General features: G+C 53.7%; 1 protein-coding gene across 1 annotated transcript in view; it reads left to right on the top strand.

Annotated features, from left to right (window-relative positions):
- ADCY5 (adenylate cyclase 5) overlaps positions 1-26,473 on the top strand; it is a 151,688-nt gene that overhangs the window by 83,085 nt on the left and 42,130 nt on the right. Inside the window, exons 2-7 of the mRNA XM_012642407.1 lie at positions 6,965-7,114; positions 8,834-8,955; positions 20,976-21,087; positions 22,692-22,819; positions 24,889-25,047; positions 25,894-26,035. Of these exons, the coding sequence (XP_012497861.1) occupies positions 6,965-7,114; positions 8,834-8,955; positions 20,976-21,087; positions 22,692-22,819; positions 24,889-25,047; positions 25,894-26,035 (813 nt within the window). The remainder of the gene's footprint in view (positions 1-6,964; positions 7,115-8,833; positions 8,956-20,975; positions 21,088-22,691; positions 22,820-24,888; positions 25,048-25,893; positions 26,036-26,473) is intronic.

Below are 26,473 nucleotides of genomic sequence, written 5' to 3'. Positions count from 1 at the left end.
TGTAGTCCCAGCTACTCAGGAGGCTGAGGTGGGAGGATAGGATCGCTTGAGCCCAGGAGTTGGAGGCTGCAGTGAGCTCTGTATGATGTGCCAGTGCACTCCAGCCTGGGTGACATGGCAAGACCCCATCTCTTAAAGAAAAAAAACAAAACCAAAAACCTGGTGTACAGATTCCTGTTTTCTGGTGGATGGTGTGTGTGTGAGAGGCAGGTGTTAATCTCTTTTTCCCTCAGCTCCAATTTGCTGAAATTCCCCTTTCCAGTAGCCTTGCCCAAGCCCCCCTCTCAAAGCTCAGCACCCTCTCTCTCCCTGCCGGGTTTTGTGTTTCATGAAAGAGAGATGAACTGAGCATACTGAGCTTAGCAGAGCCATTTGGACCCCTATTGGGTTAGGGTGCACAGTTTTACCTGGATTTGCACCGTCTGTTGCCATTGGCCTTCTGGCTGCGGGTGGAGTCAGATTACAGCAAGAGAGACCCAGAGGATTAGTGCAGAGATGCTGCAGCGGCCAGCTGATAATTACCTTGGGGTCATGTCTCAAAATAGACTCTGGCCTCTCTTTCTGGCCTGAGAAAGAGAAAAGGCCCCTTTTTCCCTATCCAGGGAGCCCCTCACATTCTCTCCTGGTCTCCTGGATCTGACTCCTGTTCTTTTTTACTAAGGTATAATTTACATACAGCAAAATCCACCCTTTTTAGTGTATAGTTCTGAGGGTTTGACAAACGCGTGCAGATGCGTAACCACCAACACGATCCAGATAGGGAGCAGTCCCATCTCTCCGAAACATGTCCTCTCGCTGCCCCTTCAGTAGTCAGCCCCGTCCCCAGCCGCAACCGCTGACCTACGTTCAGTCCCCGCGGTTCTGCCTGTCACAGAATGCCACGTAAATGGAATCGTGTGGTTGGTAGCCTTTTGAGCCTGGCTTTTTTTCATTTTAAAGCATAAAGTATTTGAGATAGATCCATGTTGTTATGTGTATCAGCGTTTTGTGCCTTTTCATAGTTGAATTGTAGTCCATAAACTTCGATGCACGGCTTTTTGTGTGAATGTAACTTTTCATTTGAATAAATACCTAAGAATGAGATGGCTGGATCGTAAGGCAAGTGCATATTTAGCTTTATGAAAAATTGCTGAACTGTTTTCCCAAGTGGCTGTACCATTTCTCATTGCTATTAATACCAGCAAGAGATAAGATTCTAGTGGCGCCACATTCCCACCAGTACTTGGTATTGCAGCTCTTTTTTCTTTTCTTTCCATTTTTAATTAACTTACCTATCCAATACTGTGTAGTAGTATCTCATTGTTTTTCTAAACTTGCATTTTCCAGATGTTGACCATCTTTCCAGGTGCTTATTTGTCATCCTTATACATTTGGTAAACTGGTCAAATCTTTTGCTCTTTTAAAAAGTGGATTGTTTTCTTATTGTTGTGTTTTAAGAGTTCCCTATGAATTCTGGTTGCAGTTTTTTTTTTGGTCAGATATGTGATTTACAAATAATTTCTCCCATTCTTTGGCTTGTCTTTTCATCACCTTAACAGGGTTTTTAAAAGAGCAGATGTTCTTAATTTTTGTGGGGTTTTTTTGGTTTTGTTTTTGTTTTTGGAGATGAAGTCTTGCTGTGTTACCCAGGCTGGCCTGGACTTCTGAGTAGCTGGGACTACAGGTGTACACCACTGTGCCCGGCTTGATGTTTTTAATTTTGATGTAGTCCAATTTATCATTTTTTTCTTTTGTGGATCATGCTTTTACTGTTATAGATAAGAAATTTTTGCCTAATACAAATTCCTATGTTTCCTTCTGGAAGTCATGTAGTTATAGATTTTGCATTTAGACCTATGAACCATTTTGAGTTAATTTTTTGTATTTTGTGAGGTTTGTTTTTATCATATGAATTCTAATTGTTCCAGCACCATTTCTGAAAAGACTATTCTTTTTCCATTGATTGCCTTTATGTGGTTGTAAAAAGTAAAGATGCGATACATGATTCGCAAATATTTTCTTCCATTCTGTGGGTTATCTTTTTCACTTTCTTAATGGTGCCCTTTGTCTTTTGGGGTTTTTGTTTGTTTTTTCTTGAGATAGAGTCTCACTCTGTCACCTGGGTAGAGTTCAGTGGCATCATCATAGCTCACAGCAACCTCAAACTTCTGGCTCAAGTGATCCTCCTGCCTCAGCCTCCTGGGTAGCTGGGACTATAGGCATGAGCCAACATGCCTGGCTAATTTTTCTATTTTTTGTAGAGACGGGGTCTTGCTCTTGCTCAGGATGGTCTCAAACTCCTGGCCTCAAGCAATCCTCCCGCCTTGGCTTCCCAGAGTGCTAGGATTACAGGTGTGAGCCACCTTGCCTGGCCAACGGTGTCCTTTGGAACACAAAAGTTTTTAATTTTGATGAAGTCTGACATATCTATTTTTTTACCTTGTTATTTTTGCTTTTGGTGTAATATGTAAGTAATCATCACCTAATCCATGGTCATAAAGATTTACTCCTATGTTTTCTTCTAAGATTTTTATAGCTGTAGCTCTCACATTTAGGTCCTTGATACACTTTGAGTTAGTTTTTGTGTATAATGTGAGGTAGGGGGTCCAACTTCATTCTTTTGAATGTAGATATTGAGTTATCCTAGTATAATTTTTTTAAAAGACTGTTCTTTCCCCATCAAATTGTCTTGGTACCTTTGTCAAAAATTAACCATGAATATAAGGGTTGATTTCTGGACTCTAAATTCTATTCCATTGATCTCTATTTCTAGGCTAATGCCAGTACCACACTGTCTTAATTACTGTAGCTTTGTATTAAGTCTGAAATTGAGTAATGTGAGTCTTCCAACTTGGTCTATCATTTTCAAAATTATTTTGGCTATTTCTTATTGATTTGGTTGTGATTGTGTTGCTAGTCCAATCAAAGTGTATGGGGAAAATTTATATATGAATATTATGTTTTTTGATACATGAATACAGTATGTCTCTCCGTTATTTAGGTCTTTTAAAATTTCTTTCATTGGTGTTCTTCTATAGCTTGCAGTGAACGGGTATTGCACATATTGCATTAGATTTATACATAACTATTTCATGGTTTTTGGTGCTATTGAGATGATCCACCTGGCCCTTCGTATCCGCAGGGGATTGGCTCCAGGATCCCCATGGATACCAAATTCCACGGATGTTTGAGTCCCTTATGTAAAATGGTGTAGTACAGTCAGTCCTCTGTATCCATGGGTTGCAATCTGCAGTTGGTTGAATCTGAGGATACAAAACCCCTGCATATGGAGGGCTGACTGTACTTTTAAAAATTTTACTTTCAATTGTTCATTGCTCATATACAGAAATAAAGTTACTTTATATAGATTGATCTTGCATCTTGTGACTTTTGTAAACTTGCATTTTAATTCTGATAGTTGTTTTGTAGATTCTTTGGGTTTTTTATGTAGACAATCATGTCATCTGCAAATAGAGACAGATTTCTTTCTTTCTTTCTGATCTGTGTGTCTTTTGTTCTTTCTCGTGTCTTATGGTGTGGTCCAGGACCGCCACTGTGTTGTTGCATAGCAGTGGTGAGAGGGGACAATTTTGCCTTGCTCCCAGTCTCAGGGGAAAATATTCAGTCTTTGACCATTAAGTATGATGTTTAGCTGTAGATTTTTATACACGCCAGTGACCAGATTAGGGCACTTGCTTTCCATTCCTAATTTGGTAAGAGTTTTTTAAAAATCATGTTGCGTTTTGTCAAATATTTTTCTAGTAACTATTGAAATGACCATATGGTTTTTCTATTTAGTCTTTGAATATGGAAAATTACATTGATCGATTTTTGAGATTGAACCAGCCTCCATTCCTGGGATTAACCCCACTGGTCATGTTGTATGGTCATGATGCGTCATCCCGTCTGAGGCCAGCGCCTCACTTCCTCCCTCCCAGTTCTCCTGTCTCATTCTTGTTTTTATCACCCATGCCTTCCTCTCTCCTTTCCCACAGATCTCCCATACCTAGAACATCCTTCAGAACTCCCTGCAGTCTACACCGCAGACTCCCTCCCTCTCCTCTCCCCTCTCTCCAGGCCTCCCAGCGACTTCCCAGAGGCTCCACTCCATAGTCACTGCATTGGCCAATCCTCCAGGCCATGCTGCTTCCTCCTGGACTTTGTCCTAAGACTTCCTCTGGTCTTAGGGGCTCTTCCTTCAGGGTCAGCTCTGCCCTGCTGGCCCCCAGCCTCACACAAGTCTTCCTCATACTTTGGGCTTCTGTGGCAGCCTCCTGACCCACCTCCCATTCCCTGTATTCTTGCCTGTGATGAATCTTCCAGAGCTGTGCGCTCACCCTCCTACTCTATGGTTCAACAGTCCTTAACAGCTCCCATTGTATAAGCGTTATGCCAGGCCCTCTCAGTCTCACATTCAGACTCTTTAATCAGTCCCCAGCCTTCCTTCCCAGCTATATTGTCTCTCTGTGGACTCTGCCTGGAGAATCAGAGAGCCTGGATTATTTATTCAAGGGCCCAGAGTACCCTGGGGACATGAGCCTCCCATGCCCAAGCTTCCTCTACTGCTCTCTCTAGGGACGCTCTTTGCCACGCCTGCCTACTGGCCTAGACAAATGTGCCCCCTAACTCAGAGGCCCAGCATGCCCCAGGCCTGCCCAGAGGCCCCCTCCCATCACCCCACACTCCCCTCCTCCACCCAGGCACGCCCCTCTACCTTTGCTTGATATGAATGGATTCCTTCTTCATATTGCTGGTTTTCCTTTTGTTTTTATTACTATCTCCTTGTCCTAGGATAGTCTGGGCTGCTGTAAGAGAATACCATAGGCTGGGTGGCTTATAAACAACAGAAATTTATTTTCTCACAGTTCTGGAGGGTGGAAGTCGAGATCAGGGTGCCAGTACAAATGGGTTCTGGTGAGGGCCCTCTTCTGGCTTGCAGATGGCTGTCTTCTAATATCCTCACAGGGGGCAGGGGGTGGAGAGCAAGCTCTCGGGACTCTCCCTGTAAGGGCACTAATCCCATAGGTGAGGGCTCCACCCTAATGACCTAATCATTGCCCAGAGGTCCCACCTCCTAACACCACCACATTGGGGTTAGGATTTTCACATATGAACTTGGGGGAAACACGAACATTCTGTCTATATCGCTCTTCAACTAGATTGTAAGTTTCTGTAGAGCAGGGGTCTTCTTCCTTTGTGCTATATAGGTTGGGCTTGCCTATGCAATGTGTTTACATCAGACGACAGCGATGGGGTTCTGGGTGGCTGGGGTTGGGGTGGGAGGTTGTGGGAGTTATGAGTCAGCAACAGTCGCTCGGAGTTGGTGGAGCTGGTAATCGGAGCTTGCACCTTCCTTCCCTGAAGGCATATCCAGGAGGCACAGGGGAGCTCAGAGCATTCTTTTTTTTTAAAATCTTAAGAAAACCGTTTATTAACTAGACTTGTGAAATATTTTACATAAAACAGCTTTTAAAAAATTAATATACAGCCAATATATCCAGTGTATCTTTTCTTTCATGAATTTTGAGTTTTCAGTCTTAGTTACAAAGGTCAGCGCATTCTTCAGCCAGGGGAGAGGAAGACTGTGAAATGGGAAAGAGAAAGTCTCTTCATGGCCTGGGGCAGACACACTGTAGGATGTCTCCAGGGAAAGAGGGTACCACAGCCAGCAAGGAGCTCACACAGCCTCTGGGCCTAGGCTCGCTGGGGACTCTGGCTGAAGGTCAGGACACCGAGCTGCTGTGGGGAAAGTCTTCAGGTAGAACGCAGACCTGAGTCAAGGTTCCAGAAGTACACAGAGGCCCTTGGAGAAGAGTGTAGGAGTAATCTGCTGGGGTCTCTGCCAGGCAGCAGAAGTCCTAGAGAAGGCTCTTTGTGATCCAAGTGGACAAGTGCCGTCCTTACCCCAGGACTTGGGACTAACACAGGGCCCTGAGGGCTGCAGGAGCCACAGTGAAGGTGCAGGGCTGACCTGGGGTCCCTTCGGGAGCTGTGACCAAGAATTAAGTTTTTGGAGGGAATAGCTGAGGTACAGCTCACAGCCCCCACAGCCTGGAAACCAGAGCATCTTTGTGTGGCTGTGTCCCCATGGCTCCAAGGCAAGGGCACCAGGATCTGTATACTCAGATACCCCTGGAGCTTTACCTGCTAAGAGAAAAGTTTATCTGAACATCGTTCACTAGGGTCTGAAATGTGCCACATAGACTTGCTGTTGTGGGTCGTGTTGGATTGTGTTTCGTTTTCCCCTAGCTTTTCAGTAAATACTCCTTTCAAAAGAATTCCAGCCTCAACTCTGCTGACCTGGAGGGGCAGTGGTATTTTTCCACACATGCATGGCGGTCGGTGATGAGCAGGGGAGGTGCCAGACGCTGGCCAGCTGGTGTGGTGGCTTGTCAGGGAGCCTGGGCGCTGGCAGGAGACAGGCTGGAAGCCCAGGCAGGAAGGGGTTGAGACCCACTGTGGACACGGGTCCCAACCGGCCAGGCCTTGTCCTCCTTTCACTCCCCAGAGGATTCAGCACAGTGCCGGCGACCTGACGGGTCGCCCGCAAGGCCTTGCTTCACGGAAGCTGATCTCTGGGGCAGGGCAGCCCTTGGTCCTGTGCTGGACTCCGTCACACCTGCAAAGTGAAGTCCCACCACCCTCGTGCCACCTTCCTTGCAGTGCCCCTGCTGCCCCCAGCACACACTTAGCCCTGTCCCAGCATCGTCAGTGCACTTAAACCTTTCCGTTTTTGGAGCTATGGACACGTTCGGTATGGTTATTCAGTGAGCGTATCCTTAGGGGCCACCCCCCATCACAGGCCAGCTGAGCTCTGGGCTTTGAGGACGTCAGAGAGCCTGACCACTTATGCTGGGCTGCTCGGCGGTTGGCTGCATGTGAGGTGTCCTCAGCATTTGTTTGCTGAGACGGGGGCGGGGGGCTCTGTGCTCTGGGGCCTGGCGGACCAGGTGTGAGCTTGGTGTGTTCCTTTCTCCCTCTGCAGCTTGTCTCCAACGTCCTCATTTTCTCCTGCACCAACATCGTGGGCGTCTGCACCCACTACCCGGCCGAGGTCTCCCAGAGACAGGCCTTCCAGGAGACCCGGGAGTGCATCCAAGCTCGGCTCCACTCACAGCGGGAGAACCAGCAGCAGGTGAGTGCGGCCCCCCTGCCCTGCCTCCCAGTGCTCAGCCTCTGTCCCCACTGCCGGGAATGTTTCCCCTGGAGGGAGTCCAGCATTCCCGGCTCTGTGGGAATCCTCCAGAGGGACTCTGGAGAAAGAGCTCTGCCCCTGCCCCAGCCCACAGCCTCCTCATGGTGTCCCTGTGGTTCGCAGCCAGCCAGCAGCAAGAGGGCTCCTCCTCCCCGAGTTGGAGTGGTCAGAGCGGGCAGCACTCCGGCTGGGGTCGGGCGCTCGAGAGAAGATGGGAGCTGTCGGCCCCCACGGCACCCCTCACCTGGCTCTTCCTCTGTGCGGGGTTCTGGATTTGGTTGGTTCAGAGAAAGAAGACAGTCCTTCTCTCCCTAGACCTCCCTGGGCCAGGGCAGGCAGGCCATTCACGGGGCCACAGACTCAGGGAGCCCTGGGGCTCTTACAAGATGAGGCCACTCCAAACCAGAGGGGCCTCCCTCCCCTCTTGTCTCAGTGTCTCCCAAACCCTCCACAAACATCAGCGGAGCCCTCCTGTGCGTCGCATGCTGTGTCAGGCCCCATGGCTGGTGTGAACAGGGAGGGCAGTGGTCACTGCAGCCTCTGGCCAGAATGGAGCTCGTGCTGTGGCCACCCTGTGTGCTGAGTGTTTTACCACCACGGGGGGCGTCCCTGACTCAGGCTTCATGCGTCCTAAGTGAGTTGCAGTGACACGGCTGGTGACACCCAGACAGCCAAGCGAGGGGGGAGCTCTGCAGTGCCTCTCCAGGCCCCAGTCACCACCTGCCCCACTCCCCTTCCAGTGCTGCCTCTGTGGCCGCCGTGTCTTGCCAGGTTCCCGCTTACACTGACCAGGCCTTCCCCATCATTCATTCTTGGCCCTGTCTGGGCTCTTGGTCCAGCCTCTTGAAGGGAGCCCTGGCTCGGTGGTGTCCTTTGTTGACAGCGTACCTTGCCGCTAGCCCACTGCCCCGAGCTCACCCCTCAGCCCCAGCATTCCTCAGCAGCCCCTTGGCCACCCCAGGCCTCAGAGTCTCTCCCCTGAGATCACCTTCTTCCCCTGTCCTCTCACTGCTGGGCCTGGCCCCTTCTCCAGGAGAATTACTATTTACAACCTGTCATAGTTTCCTGGCACTGGCCCTGGCCGGCGGGGCCTTCCACCTCCCACCTCCCCCGTCCCTCTGCCTAGGTCGAGCATCCCTACTCAGTGCCCCCCTTAGGACCCCGGGCCCCCATGAGACCAGAAGCTTTGTGAGAGAGGAGCCCTGACTGTCTGGCTCTTGGATATTACTCCTGGCCCCTCGATGGTGCCTGGGACATGGTAGGTGCTCAGTAAATATTGGCTGACTGATTGGATGACTGTTAATACTCTCAACAACCTCATTCCTGTTTTATAGATGAGGAAGCTTAGGCTCAGAGAGTTCAGTAATTTGCCCAAGGTCACACAGTCTCAGGTGACATCCAGGATTCTAACCTGAGGAGCTCAGAGCTCAAGGTTCACCAGAAGTGCTTTCCCCTGTGCAGCATGACAAGCTAGGCAGAAGGACCAGGAGGTGTCCTGGGGGCGGGGCCCACATGCACACACAGGTGTCAGCCCCGTGTGTCTCTGGACAGCCTGAGAAGCTTTCCAGGGCCCTACGGCAGGGGCACAGATGTGGAGGAGAGGGGACTTGCCAGGCAGGTGGAAGGAGCGGTGACGAAAGCATCTGCTTCCCTCCCCAGGAGCGGCTCCTGCTGTCTGTCCTTCCCCGTCATGTTGCCATGGAGATGAAAGCAGACATCAACGTCAAGCAGGAGGATATGATGTTCCATAAGATTTACATCCAGAAACACGACAACGTGAGGTAGGGTGAGGCTGGGGTGAGGGCAGGGTGGGAGAGCTGGACCCCAAAGGGGGCATCCCATTTCCTTCCTTTCAAGAGGGCACAGCCCAACAGGGTGGCCTGGTGGCTTTGGAAAGGGCATTGCCTGGAGCACCCCAGCCCCTCCAGGTCTGTCAAGTGGATTATCACCGTGCCTTGTGTAACGTCCCTTGGGCGTGCTGAGATGTTAGGCTACCGAGAGAGGAGAGAGGAAGAAGGAGGAGAAATGAGGAAGCAACACCACCAGCTTTTGGGGTGAACCCACCAAGGGAGAGGAAAGCACAGACCATGGACCCAAGTGTCACCCCATTGTCACATCGCCATCACCATCTGGCAGCTTCTGTGCCTTCCGAGCCAGGGGGTGCCAGGCACTCTACCAGGTGCACCCACCTTATCACTGTCTTCCTGACAGCCCTGCGAGGTGGCCACCTTCATCAGCACCCTCAATTTATACATCAAGCTCGGTCCTGTTTACTTTGCATATACGGTACTTGAACTTTTCTGTAATAAAAAGTTTAGAGAGAAAACACCATAAGAAAACAATTGGACAAATCCAGACTGTGGGACAGGCTACATTCTGGACTCTAATCAGTCATGAAGACAGAAAGAAAAGTGGGGGCTGTTCTAGATTAAAAGAGTCTAGAGGGACCAAGTTCCCCCAGCCAGGAGGGGTAAAGCCAGGGCACCCAGGTCGGCTGCTCCAGAGCCCACGCCACATTCACTGCGTGCCTGCTGCCTCCCTAGACAGAAGCTGCTGACAGCAGGGACGTGCAAACAGATGTAGATTAATAGAGTGCAAAATCTGCTTATGAGTTCCACGGGGACATGAAGCGATATCGTGGCCTTCATCTAGCATGGCTTCCGGGAGAGCCCTCTAATCCTCCCATAATCAGCCCAGAAAAGGAGCTATGTGTTTGTCTTCGGGAAAGTTACTTTCTCCCTGGGCAAGTTTCCGTAGGACACGTGAGTCCTCTAAGGTTGCTGTAGAAAGGACCCTTTGGAGGCTTGGGCTGAATTTTCCATAAAAGGATTAAATGGGATAATGCAAATTATTAAACACACATATGCATTTGAGGTGAGGCTGGTGGCAGCCGGGTGAGGGGAGCCCCGTCTTTTTCACACAGAGCAAACCGAGCTGCCCAGTTCCCAGGTGTGCCTTGGGTCCAAAAGTATCCATTCGGCCTGTTTTCCTCCATCTGTCTCCCAAACGCACTCTGCCTTTGGGAGAAGGATGTACCTGCACGACACATTTGTCCTTGCTTTTCTGGGTCTCCCAATGCCCCTGAAGCCCACCTGGACTCCACCGTCAGGTAGGGACAGTGGAGCCAGCAGCGCTGCCTTGTCTCCCAGAAGGCTGCCCCTTGGCAAATCTCCATGTCCAGGAGTGTCCTGAGGGCCCAGCCAAGGCCAGCTCAGAGTGGAGTGTGGACCTGCAGCCTGACTCCTGGCTTTGAGCCTTTAGGTGGCCTGGGCATGCTGATTTCCCCGCTCCTTCTCCTCACGCCCCCATCCTCCCCCGGTGGGGTAAGCACTAGCAGTGAGAGTGCACACTGACGTGCAGCTTGCACGAACCCAGCCTCTGCCCTGCGTGCTTTCGTGTATTCACTCGGGCCCCATAACAAATGTAAGAGGTCCGTACTCAATTATCTCCGTCTTACAGGGGAGGAGAGCGAGGCACGGAGATTAAGTAACTTGTCCAAGATCCTGTAGCCAGTTAAGTGGGAAAATTGCCTCCAGACAGCATTCTGATACGAGTCTTTACCTCGCCTGGCTGCTGGACTGATGTTTTTATATACCCAGGAGAAAGGAGCTTGTGCAAGGACTCTGTGGGAGGGAGGCTGGGGGAGCCCTTGGGCCAGCAGGACACTCAAAGAAGGGGGAGGAGTTTGGCAGTGCCCGCCCTCGTACTTGCGCGCGCACGCGTGTGTGCGTGTGTGTGTGTGTGTCTGTGTGTGTCTGTGTCACTGAGAAGCCAACAGCAGCTCCTGCAATCTGGGGTCTCCACTGTAGGACATGTAAAGAAACAGCCTTTCCTGTTAGAACAAATCCCAGAGGCTCAAGTTTTCGGGGGGAAGGGGTGGCCCACCAAGTGGTCCGAACACATATGAGCCAAGCCTCTGAGCTCCCCCTCTTCTGGAATTTTCTCTCTTGGTCCTATCTTCACCATTGTCCCCGGCACTGTGGACAAAAGTCGCTTTCCTTGATCGCTCTTAGCTCAGCAGAGATTTCTGCAGGTTTCACTTATGCAACAGAACACAAAGGAAGTCCAGAAAACGTGTTGCTCAGAATCAGCCTGGCACTTCAGGCGCAGGCTCTCAGCTGGCCCACCTGGTCCCCCCGCACCTCCACCCAGTTCTTTGCCCTCTTACCCCTCTCCCTCCCACATGGCAGGCATCATCTCGCTCCGCATCCCTCGGTTGCTGGCTCTTGGGCCCCCAGCCCTCCAGCAAGGGGGTTTGGTCAGAGGGGCTGACTCAGGCCTCTTCCACTGTGATTATCTAAAGGAATGGCCTACCCCAGGTGACACTTCCTTCCCCCTCCTCTCCCACAGAGACAGATAAAAGAACAGCATCCTAATCACAGAGTGGTCTGAGCAGCAGACCCCAAGCTCAGCGAGGGTATTTCTGTCACATCCTAGTGCCAGGATCAATGACAGCAATCAGGAAAGAGATGAAAGGAGAGAAAAACCAAGATGCCATAATTTTCATGGGGATGGAGATAATTCTGACTCTGACATCTCCAGGAGAGAGGTGGATGGTACACATCAGAGGCCACCTGCAAGCAATCACATGCAAATGTCCCCCTGGGCCTCTTCCCTGTTCTGTTAGCAGCAAGGGGTGCAGCCCTTGGTGGAAACACAGTGTGGGGGTTGAACCTTTGGTTTGAGTTAGAGGTTGAGCAGGAGGGTGGAGTGACATCATAGTTTAAAGAAACACTTTGGGACTGGACTCACGGAGAGCCAGGGGGGTACAGTGGTTAGGCCTGAGCTCTGGGGTTAAGCAGCTCTGCACGTCACCCCAGCTCTGCTGTTCCTAGCTGTGTGACCAGGACAAGTTACAGGCATTGAGCCACTCTGAACCTCAGTTTCCTGTTCTGCATAATAGGATAGGAAGAGTACCTACCTAAGAGGGAGTAAATGGGATAATGCACAAAATCTGGACACATAAGAAGTGTTCAGTAATTGTGAGCTGCTATTATTGTCGTTACTGTTATTTTTATGATTATTATCACACTTATATCAACAAAGAAAGGCCTGGGGATTTTCTAGTTGGAGAATGGAAGGGTGGTGAGTCACATTCATCAATTCTCTGCAGAGTTATAATATTTAGAGAGGGTGATGACATGCTGTTCTCTAGCCCCACCAAGAGCAAGGCCACAAGAAAAATAAATCAACTCCACGGTGTGACACTTGGGCCTGGATCTAAGGACGGGGAAGAGACTGAAGGGGGTTCAAAGAGAAGAGTTTGACCTGGGCGGGGAGGGGTGACACACAGGGCCACCACTCACTGTGGCCTCATTCTTCCCTGGCCCTGAGGAAGAATATTTGTGCAGCATACAGTTCCTGGGGTGCCAGCAAGGACCTGTAGGGCGCTTTGGCCCTGAGCCACCACCAGCCACGGGTGGAGGCAGGCCAGAGGCCAGGGAGCCCTTAGAGACCCCCCAGAGACACCCAGATGCCTCTCCCGTCTGATGTGTGATGACAGATGGAAGCGTTTCAGCCCCTCTGGGCAGGTCAGTTGGAGCATGTCAGGCTATGGCTTGCAAGCTCTCATGCCCTTCTCCCCCTGCCTCAGATTCCTGCCCCCTGCAGCCAACAGCACTAGGGTTGGGGGCTGTGCCATCCTCACTCCTGGGCAGGACAAGGGCCTCCAGGACATGCCAACAGAGGCTGCTCACGGGGAGAAAGGACTCCTGGAGTGCTCCCTGGGGAGGAGAAAGAGGTCAGTCAGCCTCAGAGGGGTTAGAGGAAGAGGCCAGCCAGAGAAGGCACCACACCATGTGGGTCACAGTAAAGGTGTACGCAGACAGACCCTGGCACCTCCAGGTCAGTCTTGCCAAGTGGCCGGCCATTGTGCAATGAAGCGAGATGAAGTTCCGTGTTGAGCAGTCTGGTCCACACCCAGCTCTGCCACTTAGTGACTGTGGGAACTTGGGCAAGACATGTAACTGAGCCTCAGTTTTCCTCATCTGCAACATGGGACAGTCATGTCCATTCATGCATCTGTTCAACTAATGTTTTATTTCTGCCTTAATTGGTGGGGACCACCTACCACGCTCCCGGACACTCAGCTAGAGGCAGGAAGTGTGATGAGGATTAAGGTACACACCATCTCTACCACCATGAAGCTCACCTTCTATTGAAGAAGACACACACTAAACAACGAATAATTGGTAACTTTCCAATTTACCCCGCACTTGCCTTGCGCGAGGCTCTCTGCGAGCAGTGGGAGTAGTGACGGGGAGACGCGGACTCTGCAGGGTGTGAATGTCAGACAACGCACCACTCCATCATTTTGTTACGATCGTGATAAAAGGCACAAAGGGGCAGAGTCTGTAAGAGGGGCCAGCCCGGCCCAGGGCTCCTTGCAGGGCTGCCAGGAGGGGAGGGGAGGGGAGGTGGTGCATGGAGAGCCCCCAGCCTGCGCCTGCCCAGGAGGCTGCAGGCAGACTGCCCTTGAGGCGGTCAGGTGACTCCAGACCTCCAAGTTTCGGGGGCAGAGAACGCCCAGCCTACCCTGAGAGGACACTGAAGGACTCTCCACTTCCACAAGGCCCCTTCTGAATGGGGATGACACTGCACCCGACTGGCCGGTCCCCAAGCTGGAGCCCTTAGGATTTAAAGGTCGTAGGTGGTGGGGCAGGTGAGAGATTGTTCCAGACACTGTTCTTTGTGTGAAGGGAGGGAAGGCCACTTCCTCTAGGGAGCTGGTCCTCTGCCTAAAAAACATTCTTTCCAGGGCTCCATCTGTTGGGAGCCCCTAGGGTTCATGATGGAGTGAGAGGGGTCTCGGTTCACCAGCCTCAATCAGAGCCTAATTCTCGGGCACCCAGGAGCCCTGTGGGCCGCAGCAGGGTCCTGGCAGAGGGGCTGCTGAGCCTGGTGTGGGAACGAGGTCACCTGCCCCCTCCCCCACACCAGGCATGGCAGGGCCTGGGGGAGGGCACCCTGCCCGGTTCCTTCCTTGTTAGATCCCTTCTCTGCCCAGTGCCTCCCCTTTGAAGGTTATTATCTCCTCTCCTGTCTCCTTCAAGGACTTGGCTGCATTCCCCAGGCTGCTCCGGCGTCTGGCGCAGCCACAGTGTGGTTCTGAATGACAATGACCACGCCACAATGTCCGAGATACTGAGATCCCCGTAGGCGGACTGTGCACCCTGCAGGCGGAGGGTGGAAAATGTTCACCTCCAATCTCGTCCCCAGCCCGCAGCCCCCGTGAGGAGTGGGCATGGACACCCTGCATTGCTATCTAAACCTGTTAGTAAGACAAGTACTCTGAACTCTACTCCCATATCAATTATAGATACAAGTGGTCTTTATACTGTTGTTTTATTCATTCCACAAACATTTACTGAGCTGTTACTATGTGCCAGGCTGCTGCTCTGAAAAAGACACCATCCTTGCTCCGTGGGGAATGTCCAGCCCTCACGGTGAGATAGGGCTGTGTGGGATGCTTTGGGAACACCAAGCTGGCCCTGTTGGGGGAGCCACTGGGGTTGAGTCTTTTTAAGAAAAGTAATTGATTATGTTAGTTGCAATAAAAAGACATAGCGTAAAACTCACCATCTTAACCATTTTTACGTGTACAGTTTGATGGCATTAAGTACATTCACTATGTGCTACCATCACCACCATCCGTCTCCAGAAAGTTTTTATCTTCCCAAACTAAAACTCTGTGACCATTAAACACTAACTCCCCATTCCCACTGCCCCAGGCCCCAGAAACCACCATTCTACTCTCCGTGTCTGTGTATTGACTACTCTCGGTAGCTCATATCTGGAATCATTCAGTATTCATGCTTTTTGTTGACTGGCTGATTTCACTTAGCGTCATGTACCAAAGGTGCATCCATGTTATAGCATGTGTCAGGTTTGTCTTCCTTCTTAAGGCTGAATTCCATCCCGTTGTATGTCTGTACCACATTTCATTTATCTGTGCATCTGCCAATGGGCACAGGTTGCTTCTACCTTTTGGCTATTTTGAATAATGCTGATGCGAATATGGGTGTACGAATATCTGTTCGTACCTCTGCTTTCAATTCTGTTGGGGCCATACCCAGAATGAGATCGCTGGATCGTATGGGGGTTCTATTTTTAGCTTCCTGAGGAACTGCTATGCTGTTTCCACAGGGGCTGCACCATTTGACCTTCCTACCGGCAGCGCGCAGGGCTCCAGTTTCTCCACATCCTCGCCTGGGCTGAGTTTCGGCAAAAGGCCCGGGTGTCCCGGGACACAGAATGGGGTCAGTGAGGAACAGAGCCCACAGCCAACAAGGACTTAGTATTTTGGTTCTGTGGACCCAAAAGGGGGTCCCTGGGGAGATAGGAAGGGAGAGGACACAGAGCAAAGAGGCGCTGGCCGGGTTGAACATGTCCAGCTATGTCTTCAAGACAACTGGCATCAGTTGTGATTTGTGATCCTGATTCTAGTAAGAAAAATTCAGACGTAAGAAGGATTATTCTGGGCTGGGGTAAGTCAAGGAAGACACCATGAGTTAGAATCAGGTCCTAAAAGAAGAATGTGATTTCGTTTTGACCTTTTAAAAATAAACATTTTTATTATGTGAAGGATATATGTTCTTTGTAGAAAAATTAGAAAATAAGAGCAGTATAGAAAAGAAAATAAAAGCACTCACAGTCTAGCCACCCAGAGGTACTAACTCTTGCTAGGTCTTGGTGCAGATCCTTCCTCCTTTTGTGTGCTTCTCCTTTAGGAAGCCTCCCCACAGATCTTTCCAGACTCTGTAAACAGAATGTCTGTAGGTGCCGGTTCCATCATGTGGATGGCAGGGGTTAGGGAGCGGGTGGCAGGAGCAAGAAAGGGCACTGGGTGGGTGGGAGGCCCCTGTAGCAGGCCTTGAGGCTAGCAGGGTGGATTTCAAGACATGCCTTGACCCCAGGCCCTCTGGACCCCATCCTGACAGTCTGGCTGGTCCCTGGGCCCCTCCTCTTGGACTCCACTTGCTGAAGAAGAGTGGAGACGGCACAGCTGTCCCAGGGCGGGTTCTCCTGTGGGTGGGCCGCGTGCAGACACCGTGAGCTCAGCGTGCTCGCCTGGGCCTTTCCCACTGTTCCTTTCCCTGCCCGTGGCCTCACATGGCCGCAGGGCTGCTTCCAGTTCCCATGCCCCTCTCTGATCTCCTTTCTGCCACCCCTCGGAAACAGCCCTCTGGTGTCTGCCGTCAGCCAGTGTTAATAAGACCACACCTGGGGGTGTGAACTCACCTGACGGACATGAATGACTCCTCGCTCCTTCGCCTCACTATGGGCACGAACCCACCTGACCCCAGGTGGATGATTTGGAGCAGATGGAGGGGGCACACTGCAGGGGACAGTCCTCTTGGTGAAAAAGAAGCCGCTGGCTGATTCAGAGGCCCAGCCATGTCAGCCTCCCCAGCCCACACTGGGGCCTCCCGGGCACTTCCTGCCCTGCCAGGCCCTGCTCCCCGGGACCTTCAGCTCCTGACATCCCGGGAGTTGGGCTGAGACCTTGCCGTACTCTCTTCCTGCCCCCACCCCGTGGGCCCTGCGCGGTTCTGGACGTGGCTGCGGGAGATCGGAGGAGATCAGAGGAGCTGGTCATCAGCACCGCCAACCCGCCCAGACCACTAGTGGAACTCAGCTCCCAGGCGTCCAGAGATGCCACAGGACGTGGCTCTCTGCACAGGACACGGCCAGACGCTGACACCTTCATAAAGTCACGGCCTGCTGGCAGCAAGAGGGAGCACCCGTGAGGAAATGCGCTTCACCAGAAACCCTGTGGGTGCAGCAGAGCCAAAGCTGCTCCTGGGGCTGAGGGGCCTATTACGGTCACTGGGACGCGGTGCCTCCTGCTCTGGCCCCCAGAATGGGTGCAGGCGACCATCAGTGACGGATGGCAGGCAGTTAGGAAGGTGTGCACAGCCAGTGTGGCCCTCCCCCAGCTTCTGAGCACCCACCATGCAGGCCGATCCTCTCACCAAGAAGATCTCCCTAGCGGGAGCTAAGCGGTCGGTTAGCGCCTTCCTGCGCACCCGGCCGCCCTGCGTCGGGACATGGTCCTCAGCATTGCCGAGGAGCAGATCAGAAAATCTTGGCCAACAGAACAGACAGTCTGCTGTTGGGTAAACCTTGTAAAACAGAGGAGCCTCCAGGAGTGACAGTCACTAAGCAGAGTCCTCCCCCAAAGCGGCAGAGAAATGTGACTTTGCCTGTGACAGGAGGTGGGGGGATGTGGAGGTGGCAGAGTTTCCATAAACGTGTGGGGGAGGCTGTGGGGGCCTCAGAGTTGGGACCTCAGAGAGCTCTGAGGCCTTGCTCTTTGTGACTTCCTCCGGGCTGGCTGCTGACCTGCCCTTGCCGGTTCCTCAGTGGCTGGAGGGAAAAGGGCTCATTAAGGTCCGGCGAGGTCATCTGTGGAGAAGGACGATGACCACAGGCCTGGCCTGCCTGAGTGGCCGGGTGAGCTGAGACAGATACAGGGGTCAGAGCTCGGGGAGGCCCCAGGTCCACACGTGTCTGCCTTGCGTGTCGGGGGTGGCCCACCCTCCTCCTCCCCACTCCCCACCAGGCGCAATGGGTTACCTGGCCCAGTGGCAGTCCTGCCTCTGCTGGCTTAAGAGACTTTTTCCTCCCAACCCTGGGGTCTCAGCAGCCCCCAAAGCCAGCTTTTTGCTGCGTAGCCTCAGACTGGGGGCAGGCCAGGTCATGCTGCCTGCCCGTCTCACGTGTGAAATACTGATGTCAGCCAAGGGGACGCTCACCGAACATGTTCCTTAACTCATGTGCAGCTGGTCTTAACCCCAGCTCCGCTGGGTTTTGATTTCCTGAGAGATAAAGAACGATTTCCAGAAAACTATGTAAAGGCTGCTTTTACAGAGACTCCTCCTCCCTGGATGGAGTGGGGCGGCCATCTGGGAGACAGGGAGGTGGGAGCGGGGCCAGGATGGTGTCTGCAGGCTCTGTCCCCCCAGCATGCAGACGCCTCATACCTTCCTCTGGTGGGGGCAGGAGCCTGTCTGCCAGACCCCAGGCATCAGAGCTTACGGGGAATCCACGCTCCCTTTCATCTTCTGACCCCCGCCCAGTAGCCGCCTGCGCTGGAGCAGCTTTCTGACGTCCCCGAGTCCTGTGTCTTAAGAGAACAGTGTGTCTCCTCTCTGCTCCTCTTCCTCCTTGCCTTCTCTTCTCTTCCTCTCATTTATTTTGTCTCTCATCCCTGCGTCCCCATTTCTCCCACTCTATGACCTTCTTCCTGCAGTTGCCTTTGCTAATCTCGGCTGGGATCCAAGTGGCTGGAGGAGCCAGAATGTGGGAAACGGCTCAAGGCCCGGGGGCTGCCCTCCTGTGTGTTTCCTGGGAGGTGGGGCAGCCTGGCCAAAGCCTGGTGGCCTAGGCTGTTTCCATGTCACCGTGTGTGAGCAGGCGAGCAGCTGCTGAGAGTCCCCTGTCAGTGGAGTCCTGTACCCACCCAGGGGCCGCAGCAGCCTGGCACGAGCCCTCCCGCCTCCCTCTGCCCCATCTACCACGCCAGAGCCTTGAATTATGCCTTTACTTTGTCTGTGGGGCCAACAGACAGCAACACGTACTGGTTCAGCTCCTGGAGCGTGGAGCCAGGTTGCCTGCGTGGCCTTGGCAGGTGACTCAACTTTTCTGTGCCTCAGTTTTCTCACCCCTAAAAGGAGGAGTCTGATCTCACAGAGTGACTGTGAGGTGTGAATGAGTTCATCCACGTATGAGCTTAAAACAGTGTCTGTTTTAAAATATAGACTTTATTATGATTCAGGTGTGGTAAGGCCAAGAGATCAGGAGACGAGTGCCCCTGAGAAGACTGTTACAGTTCTTAAGAGGAGGGGACACGCCACGCAGCGGCCACTTGGGGAGGCACTGGGGTCGGTCGGGGGCAAGGGGGAGATGTGGGCAAGAGCCTTTGCCGTGGTTTCTGTGGGAAGGAACGGGGGAGGCTGGGCAAGGAGGTTGGTGACTGGCTGGTTTGAAGAGTTTCCTTGCACTCTGGGTGCAGGAGTTGTCCCAGTTGCCTGGCACCTGTCCCTGGGGTGGTCGGGGAGGGGATTACTGGTCAGCAGTGTCTGGACTGGGTCGTTTGCACATGCGAGGCGCACTCTAGGGGAACTGGCTAGCCCTGGGCGGCACGGTCTCTGCAGCGTCAGGCCTCGGCTGTCAAAGCGTTAGAGTGAAAGGACATGCTTAGTCAAAGGGCACGGTGTGTCAGTTAGCCAGGAGGAATAAACGGTAAGTATTGAAGGTGACGGATGTTAATTAGCTTGATTCAAACATTCCATATTGTATATACGTATCATAGCATGACTCTGTACCCCGTAAACATACACCATTGTCATTTGTCAGTATTCAATTTAAAAAAACATGCTTAATACATCAACACACATTTTGGGAGTAAAATGACAAAATATGTTTAGTTCTACATTCTTCATTTTAAAAATGAAACTGTCGGCTCTGGAACCTCAGGAATCCCAGCGTGTGGTGGAAAGAGCGCAGACCTTGGAGCGAGAGTCGAGCCTGCTGCCGCCTCCACTTCTCAGCCCCCACGTCTGTGGAGTGAGGACGCCAAGCCTCACCGGTGGGGCTGTTCAGAGGACTCAGCGAGATGCCATGTGGGAAGCCCCCGGCTCAGTGCCTGGCTACCAGCAACATCTCAGTACCTGAGAGTTACGATGTTTTGTCTCCTTTTTAATAAAAACCTCTAGGGGCCTATATACATTCTGCCCTGGGGACTTTCCCCTGGTCATCTATTTCCAAGGAAAAGGAAAACATTTCCAACCTAGGGAGCGCAAGCCACAGAAAGCGATGAAAGATCTGTCACCAGCTGGTGCATGGAGGACCTGGCAAGGACGACTTGGGGCTTCAGAGACGCCGACAGGCTGTGCCTGCTCTTTCTCCTCCCGGGGCCTCTCTTAGTCTGTCCCTTCTAGAGGGCTCCCTTAGGATGGAGGGCTGGGGTCTGCTTGGGGTTGGATTCCCTTCTGTGTGGCTTTGTAGGGCCACCACTGTGGCCTGAAGAGTGTTCCAGAGCAGAGGTACAAAAGGCCCCTCGTGCCTAGGGCCGGCCCAACTACCCTGAAGGGCCACTCGGAGGTCAGCGCAGGCCTGAGAGGTGACAGAGGTGGGGCCTGGCCCCCGTCTCGCGCCCTCATGCGGTACAGCCCCCAAGCCTCATGCCCCTTCCCCTCCTTTCCTCCAGGGTAGGAGTGGGTACAGTGAGGGCACCGAGACAGGGACAGCAGCAGGGAGGCCAGTGTCCTTGGCTGCAGTGCCAGGGCCTCTTTGTCCCCTGGCCTGCAGTGTTTGGAGCCCCCAAACTCTTGCTGGCTGCAGCCCTCCTCAGGCCTGAGGAGCCCCAGGCGGGTGCTGGCTGCAGACTCTGCCTGGCCTGCCTCACAGGGTGTGCCCTGGTCCCTCAGGCTGCTGAGCCAGAATACCGCAGACCGGGGCTGACACACAACAGAAGTGTGTTTCTCACGGCTCTGGAGAGTGGGAGTCGCTCAGGGTGCCGGCACGGGTGGGTTCTGGTGAGGGCTCCCTCCCAGACTGCAAACTGTCAACTTCTCATTGTGTCCTCCTGTGACAGAGAGGACTGGAGAGCTCTCTTGGGTCCCTTTTGTAAGGGCACTAATCCCTTTCACGAGGGCTCCATCCCCGTGACCTAATCGCCTCTCAAAGGCCCCACCTCCTCATACCATCGCGTTGGGCCTTAAGATTTGACATACAAATTTGGGGAACACGAACATGCAGTCTATAGCAGGGTCTCCCCCTTTGCCTGTCTCCCCAGTATCCTGTTCGCTGACATCGAGGGCTTCACCAGCCTGGCGTCCCAGTGCACTGCCCAGGAACTGGTCATGACACTCAACGAGCTCTTCGCCCGCTTCGACAAGCTGGCCGCGGTGAGTCACCCTGCAGCTGGGCCGGGGTGGCCTGGCCTGGGCTGTTGAGGGAGGGTGCCGTGGTCGAGGACCCCCTGAATCCCAGGGCTGGTATGTGCCAGGGTGTGCCCTGCTGGGCAGAGCCCGCTGTTGGGAGCTGGTGACAGAGGGGTCACTCAGGCTGTGACTATGTGTCCTCACACCCCACATCAGCCCCGGTGACACACTGAGTTGGAAATGCGTCCAGCAGTGTCACTGGCCACGAAAGAGAGTGTGGGGGAGCCCGCCACTCCCCCATCCGTGGAACGACGTTGGGGGTCCTGTAGGTCATCCTGCCCAAGCCCCTGGCAGAATTTCTATTTGGGGCAAATCAGGTGCCATAGAGCCACTTTCCCGATGAGGTGGCAGAGCGATACGAGGACGAGTCTGAATTTCCAGCTGGCCTGCAGGCAGCCATGTGCCACTCCCTAGAGGCTTCCAGAAAGGGGTCTCTTTGCCGTTCGTACAAATTGGAATTAACACTCCACGGAGTGGCGAACGACAGTTTCACTCACTGGGCCCCTGTTTACACTGCTGCCGCCCTTTCCCAGCTCTGGGCCTTGCAGAGTCGTGACGTGTAAGTGGCCACTTGATGTAGTTTCCACTGATGGGTGGACACGCTCCCCTTGATGAGAGAGGCTGGTGCCGTCAGGGCCGGTGCCAGGGCCTTGGAGGGCCTTAGGTGGTGGGCCCACACTCGATGATGGCTTCTGTCACTCGAGTGAGGGGAATGGGCTTGTGCTTGCCACTTGGGCACTGAAGGGCCTCAGATGAGCCCAGACCACACAGGCACTTGAGTCTCAGCGTCCTAACTACTTTTGGGAGCCAGATTTGGACAGCTCGTAATTGATGATTAATCAATTAGGACTAACATTCCATCTCAGTCCCAACTATGCACTGATGGTGGTCTTCGGGGTGACCCTACAGCACCTGTCTCTCAGCAGCAGTGGTGGACAGGTACTTCAGCTCCGTTGGTCTCTTGGCACTTATATGCTTGCCTGTTTAGCAAAACTTTTTTTTGATAAAAATTTCAGACAGGCTGAGAGTCAGGTGAGCTTTTGCTTAAAGCTTATTTCTGCCTGCCTCGGTCTCTTTGAAAAAGAATAAGAATCAGAAAACCACTGATAGGCTCTTAGGCCACAAGTCAGCGTGCACTCCTGGGGCGTGGTGCAGATGTGGTGCAGAGGTCAGACCCTCAGCGTGGTGCAGAGCGTCTCCCCACATGGAGACCCTCCCATGCAGGCTCACGGCCTTCCCTAAGCTGGCAAGGCTGCTCTGCTTGCAGAGCTCCAGTGGACTAGCTAGATGCTTCTTGGGCCCCAGCAGAGGCTCATTAAAAGTGAGCTCCTGAGCCTGGGGAAGCTGGAATGCCTCTCCTGTCCCTCCGTCCCCACCATCCCTCCCACCCCCATGTCTCCTGATAAGCTGGTCCTGGGACCATGCGGAGTTCTGGCACCGGGTCTATGCTCACTGCCCTAAAAGGCAAGTTATTCCAGGCATGGGGCGAATCTGTTTGCTTCCCATTTCTTTCCCTCCCACTTCTCTTTCCTACTATTTTTAATTTTTCAAATTAATTTGCTTTCCAGGAGAATCACTGTTTACGTATTAAGATCCTGGGGGATTGCTATTACTGCGTCTCGGGGCTGCCTGAAGCGAGGGCAGACCATGCCCACTGCTGCGTGGAGATGGGCTTGGACATGATCGAGGCCATCTCGTAAGTGCCTGGCCCCGGGACTGTCCACCCCACAGCCCAAGTGGCTGACTGAGCCCCTGGCTGCCGCATGGGCCCATGGAGGGTGGGGTGAAGCTTCTCCCAAGGACCACCCAGCCAAGCTGGAGGTTGACTTGCACCTCCAGACTCTGCCTTCTCCAGGGCTTCTTTCTCCACGGCAGCCTGGGAGCTTTGCCCAGAGGAAGCGCGTAGGAAGGGAGGCTTGCAGGCTCTAGGAGAGGACAGGCTGGCAGCCGTGCTGGGCCCCGTGCCGTGTGAGGGCCTTGCACTTCAGTGCTGGTGTCTTCTACAAACACCCAGCCAGGTGTGCACCCCGCAGGCTCCACCTCCCCAGATGGGAAAAGCTGGGCTCACGGGGTGGGGGTGGGTGTTAAATGAGTCCCCAGAGTAATACTACTGGGCAGGTGGATTCCAATGCAGGTGTTGCCATTTTGAGAGAATCCATCCTTCCTGTGACCAATAGCGAAAAGGCTCGTTGGCCAGTTCTTGGTCATCACTGGCATGGAAGGAGCCTTGGTCATTGCAAAATGCGGACGATCCAAGCTTACATGTCAGCCAGAGAGCAAGTCAGACTTTGCATCCAGGTCCGGTAACTTTGGACTTTAGAGATAAGCCTCGATGGGGCAGAGGAAATGACATAAATGACAAGGTTAGAGGTCAGAGTGGTGGCCAGCAAGGTGGCCGAACCTGTTGGTTTGGCTCAGTTCCACTGGACAGGGTTCGCTGAGCGCCCCTGGGTGGCTGGGTTGGGCCGTCCCTCCCAGACACACAGTCTTGAGGGAGAGAGGCTTGGGCTCCCAGCGCTGTGATGCGAGGCGTGTCATGCAAACGCTACCAGGTAAGGGCGGCAGACTATCGCGGCAGGGCTCAGGAGGGGGATTCGAGTCCATTGAGGGGATCGAGAGAGTTTTCATGAGGGAGGTGGCTCTGGAGCTAAGCTAAAAGACAGAGTCTGAGACGTCATCAGCCTAAGCAAGTGTCCAACGGCACTGTGGATGGAAGGAACAGCTCCAGTAAAGGTATTTACCAGGTTGGCTCAGGACAACAGACGTGCTGGATGGATGGCATGAATCTCCCCAGCAGCGGTGTCCGCCTCTCGCGGACGGGGAGCGGTGGGGGCAGGGAGTCTGCGTGGTGGCCCCGAGGCAGACTGCTACAGACTGCTGGTCCACAGCTGCCGGTGTGGGCCTGTGCCCAGGGTGTCAGAGAAGCTTCAGGCCCCTAAAAGTGCAAACTGTGTACGGCCCCCTCCCGACCCCAGCACCCGTACCTTCTCCCTCAGGCCCCGGGCAGCTTCCTGTGAGCCCCAGACACACACCTGGAGATGTGGTTTCCCTCCCACTCCACCTCCCACTGCTCGCCCCACCTGAGGGGTTACGAGTATGCACAGAAGGCCCACGCCATCTACTGGGGACCCCCAGATGTGGCTACACGGTGCACGTGGTAGGGACTGAGGTGTCCTCTGGGGCATGGAGCACCCCAAGACCCCTGCACCTGCCCAGACTCCCCTTCTATAAGCGGGACATGTGTCCTCCCTCCAAACCAGTTAACCACCTTTCTCCATCACCCTGACATCGAGGAAACAGCAATGTGGATAAATTCAACAAACAGATCATTCAAAAGCCATTTCTGTCTTACTCACAAGAGCAGTATATGAATGGGGTTTGGAGTGGCTGTAACTTCCCTGTTTGGTTCAAGTCTGCACACAAGTTCATTTACACTTTTCTGATCACAATTTAATTGACGGAGGGAAGCTATGGCCAGAGGGAAGGCAGCCAGGCCCTGAGTCTTAGTGTGAGGCGCCACGCCACCTTGTGGCCACCCTGGGAAACAGCCCTGCTCACAGCTCCCGCAACTGACAGCCTGGACCACGCACCTGCAGCCCGCCCCCAGACCCCTTCGGGTGGGACATCCTCAGACTCTGTTTGGGCTGGACCGAGAGATGCCTCTTCCATCCCTGCACCTTTGCCTTCCCTGCACCTGCAGCCGCACCCCCACTCTGCGTGCCTGGCCCTGACCCTCTCCCAGCCTTACCCCTGCTCCATCCCCAGGTTGGTCCGGGAGGTGACAGGGGTGAACGTGAACATGCGCGTGGGAATTCACAGCGGGAGAGTACACTGCGGTGTCCTTGGTCTCAGGAAGTGGCAGTTCGATGTCTGGTCTAACGACGTCACGCTGGCCAACCACATGGAGGCTGGCGGCAAGGCAGGGTGAGTGAGGGCCGTGGGTGGCGCAGGGCCCAGGCTTGGCTTCCCACTCGCCCACGCAGGTGCCCGTCCTGAGGAGGCGGGCGTGGTGGGCAGCACAGGGCAGAAGGCCCCTGCAGGCTGGGGTGGACAGAGTTGAAATAGAAACTCCTCCACGTGCCACGCCACTCGCACCACACCACAGGCGAATTGTAGGGAGCATCATCTCGGCCTTCCCCGAGACTTGACCCAGAAGATACTTACACAGAACACGATGGCTCGTGAGACATGCCAGGTGGAGTAGCGTGTCAGAGGAGGGAGCAGCCCCGGCTGGTTTCGGGGCAGCCAGGCCACGAAGGAGGCGGGACTGGGGTGGGGAGCCAGGTGGGGGTGGGGGAGCCTCCTAGGCTAGGGGAACAGCGAGGAAAGGCACAGGTGTGGGAAAACAGCATTTCCAAGGAGTGGAAGGAGAGCAGATGGCCTTTTAGGAACGACTAGGAGAAACAGCGCCTGTGTTAAGAAGGCACGAGTGCCAGGCGGGGGAACTTGGACTCTGTCCTGTGGTCAGCGGGCGCCGTCACTGACTTCTGAGCAGCAGCGAGAGAGAGGCTGGCAGAGTGGGCAGGGCCGGAGCCTGTGTTCCCCGGGCAGGCCGCGGGAAGGTCCTTGCCGGGCGTTAGGTGTGAGGTGGAGTGGCTGCGGTGGGCCTGCACTATGGGAGGGACACAGTGCCGGGCCGGGGTGAGCACTTGAGACAGAGCTTGGGGCCCTGGGGTTTGGACTGTGGTGAATCCAGCGCTGCGGTTGGGTGTCACGTGGGAGCCCGGTTCTGACTTCGCATTTTCTGCCTCCCCCGCCCCCCGCCTGTAGACGCATCCACATCACCAAGGCCACACTCAACTACCTGAATGGTGACTACGAGGTAGAGCCAGGCTGCGGGGGCGAGCGCAACGCCTACCTCAAGGAGCACAGCATCGAGACCTTCCTCATCCTGCGCTGCACCCAGAAGCGGGTCCGTGGCCGGGGGCTGGGGGCTGGGGAGCTCCATTCTCTCGGGGAGGGACATCTTCTTGGCTTGCTGCTTCCTTCTTTTTTCCTCTTTCCTTGGTGAAGTCATGGATTCCTCAGACAGTTGTGGTTCCTGCCTCTTGGAAAGGACGTGGGAGTTGCAAAGGTGATGGCAGAGAGGGCACATTTTCATTTTGCTTCTGTTGCAGAAGTGGGCAGGCCCCAGGGCAGTTAGCAGCAACACACTGGTAGGCCACGGGACGGAAATGAAGCACCAGGGAATCTGTGGATACTGTGTGTTTCATTTTATTTTATTTTATTTTATTTTTGAGACAGAGTCTCACTCTGTCGCCTGGGCTAGAGTGCCATGGCATCAGCCTAGCTCACAGCAACCTCAAACTCCTGGGCTCAAGCAATCCTTCTGCCTCAGCCTCCCGAGTAG

The sequence above is a fragment of the Propithecus coquereli genome, unplaced genomic scaffold (genome assembly GCF_000956105.1).
Source record: "Propithecus coquereli isolate 6110/MARCELLA unplaced genomic scaffold, Pcoq_1.0 Scaffold10, whole genome shotgun sequence".
In the NCBI taxonomy this organism is placed as follows: Eukaryota; Metazoa; Chordata; class Mammalia; order Primates; family Indriidae; genus Propithecus; species Propithecus coquereli.
This window is presented reverse-complemented; position numbering and strand designations above follow the sequence as displayed.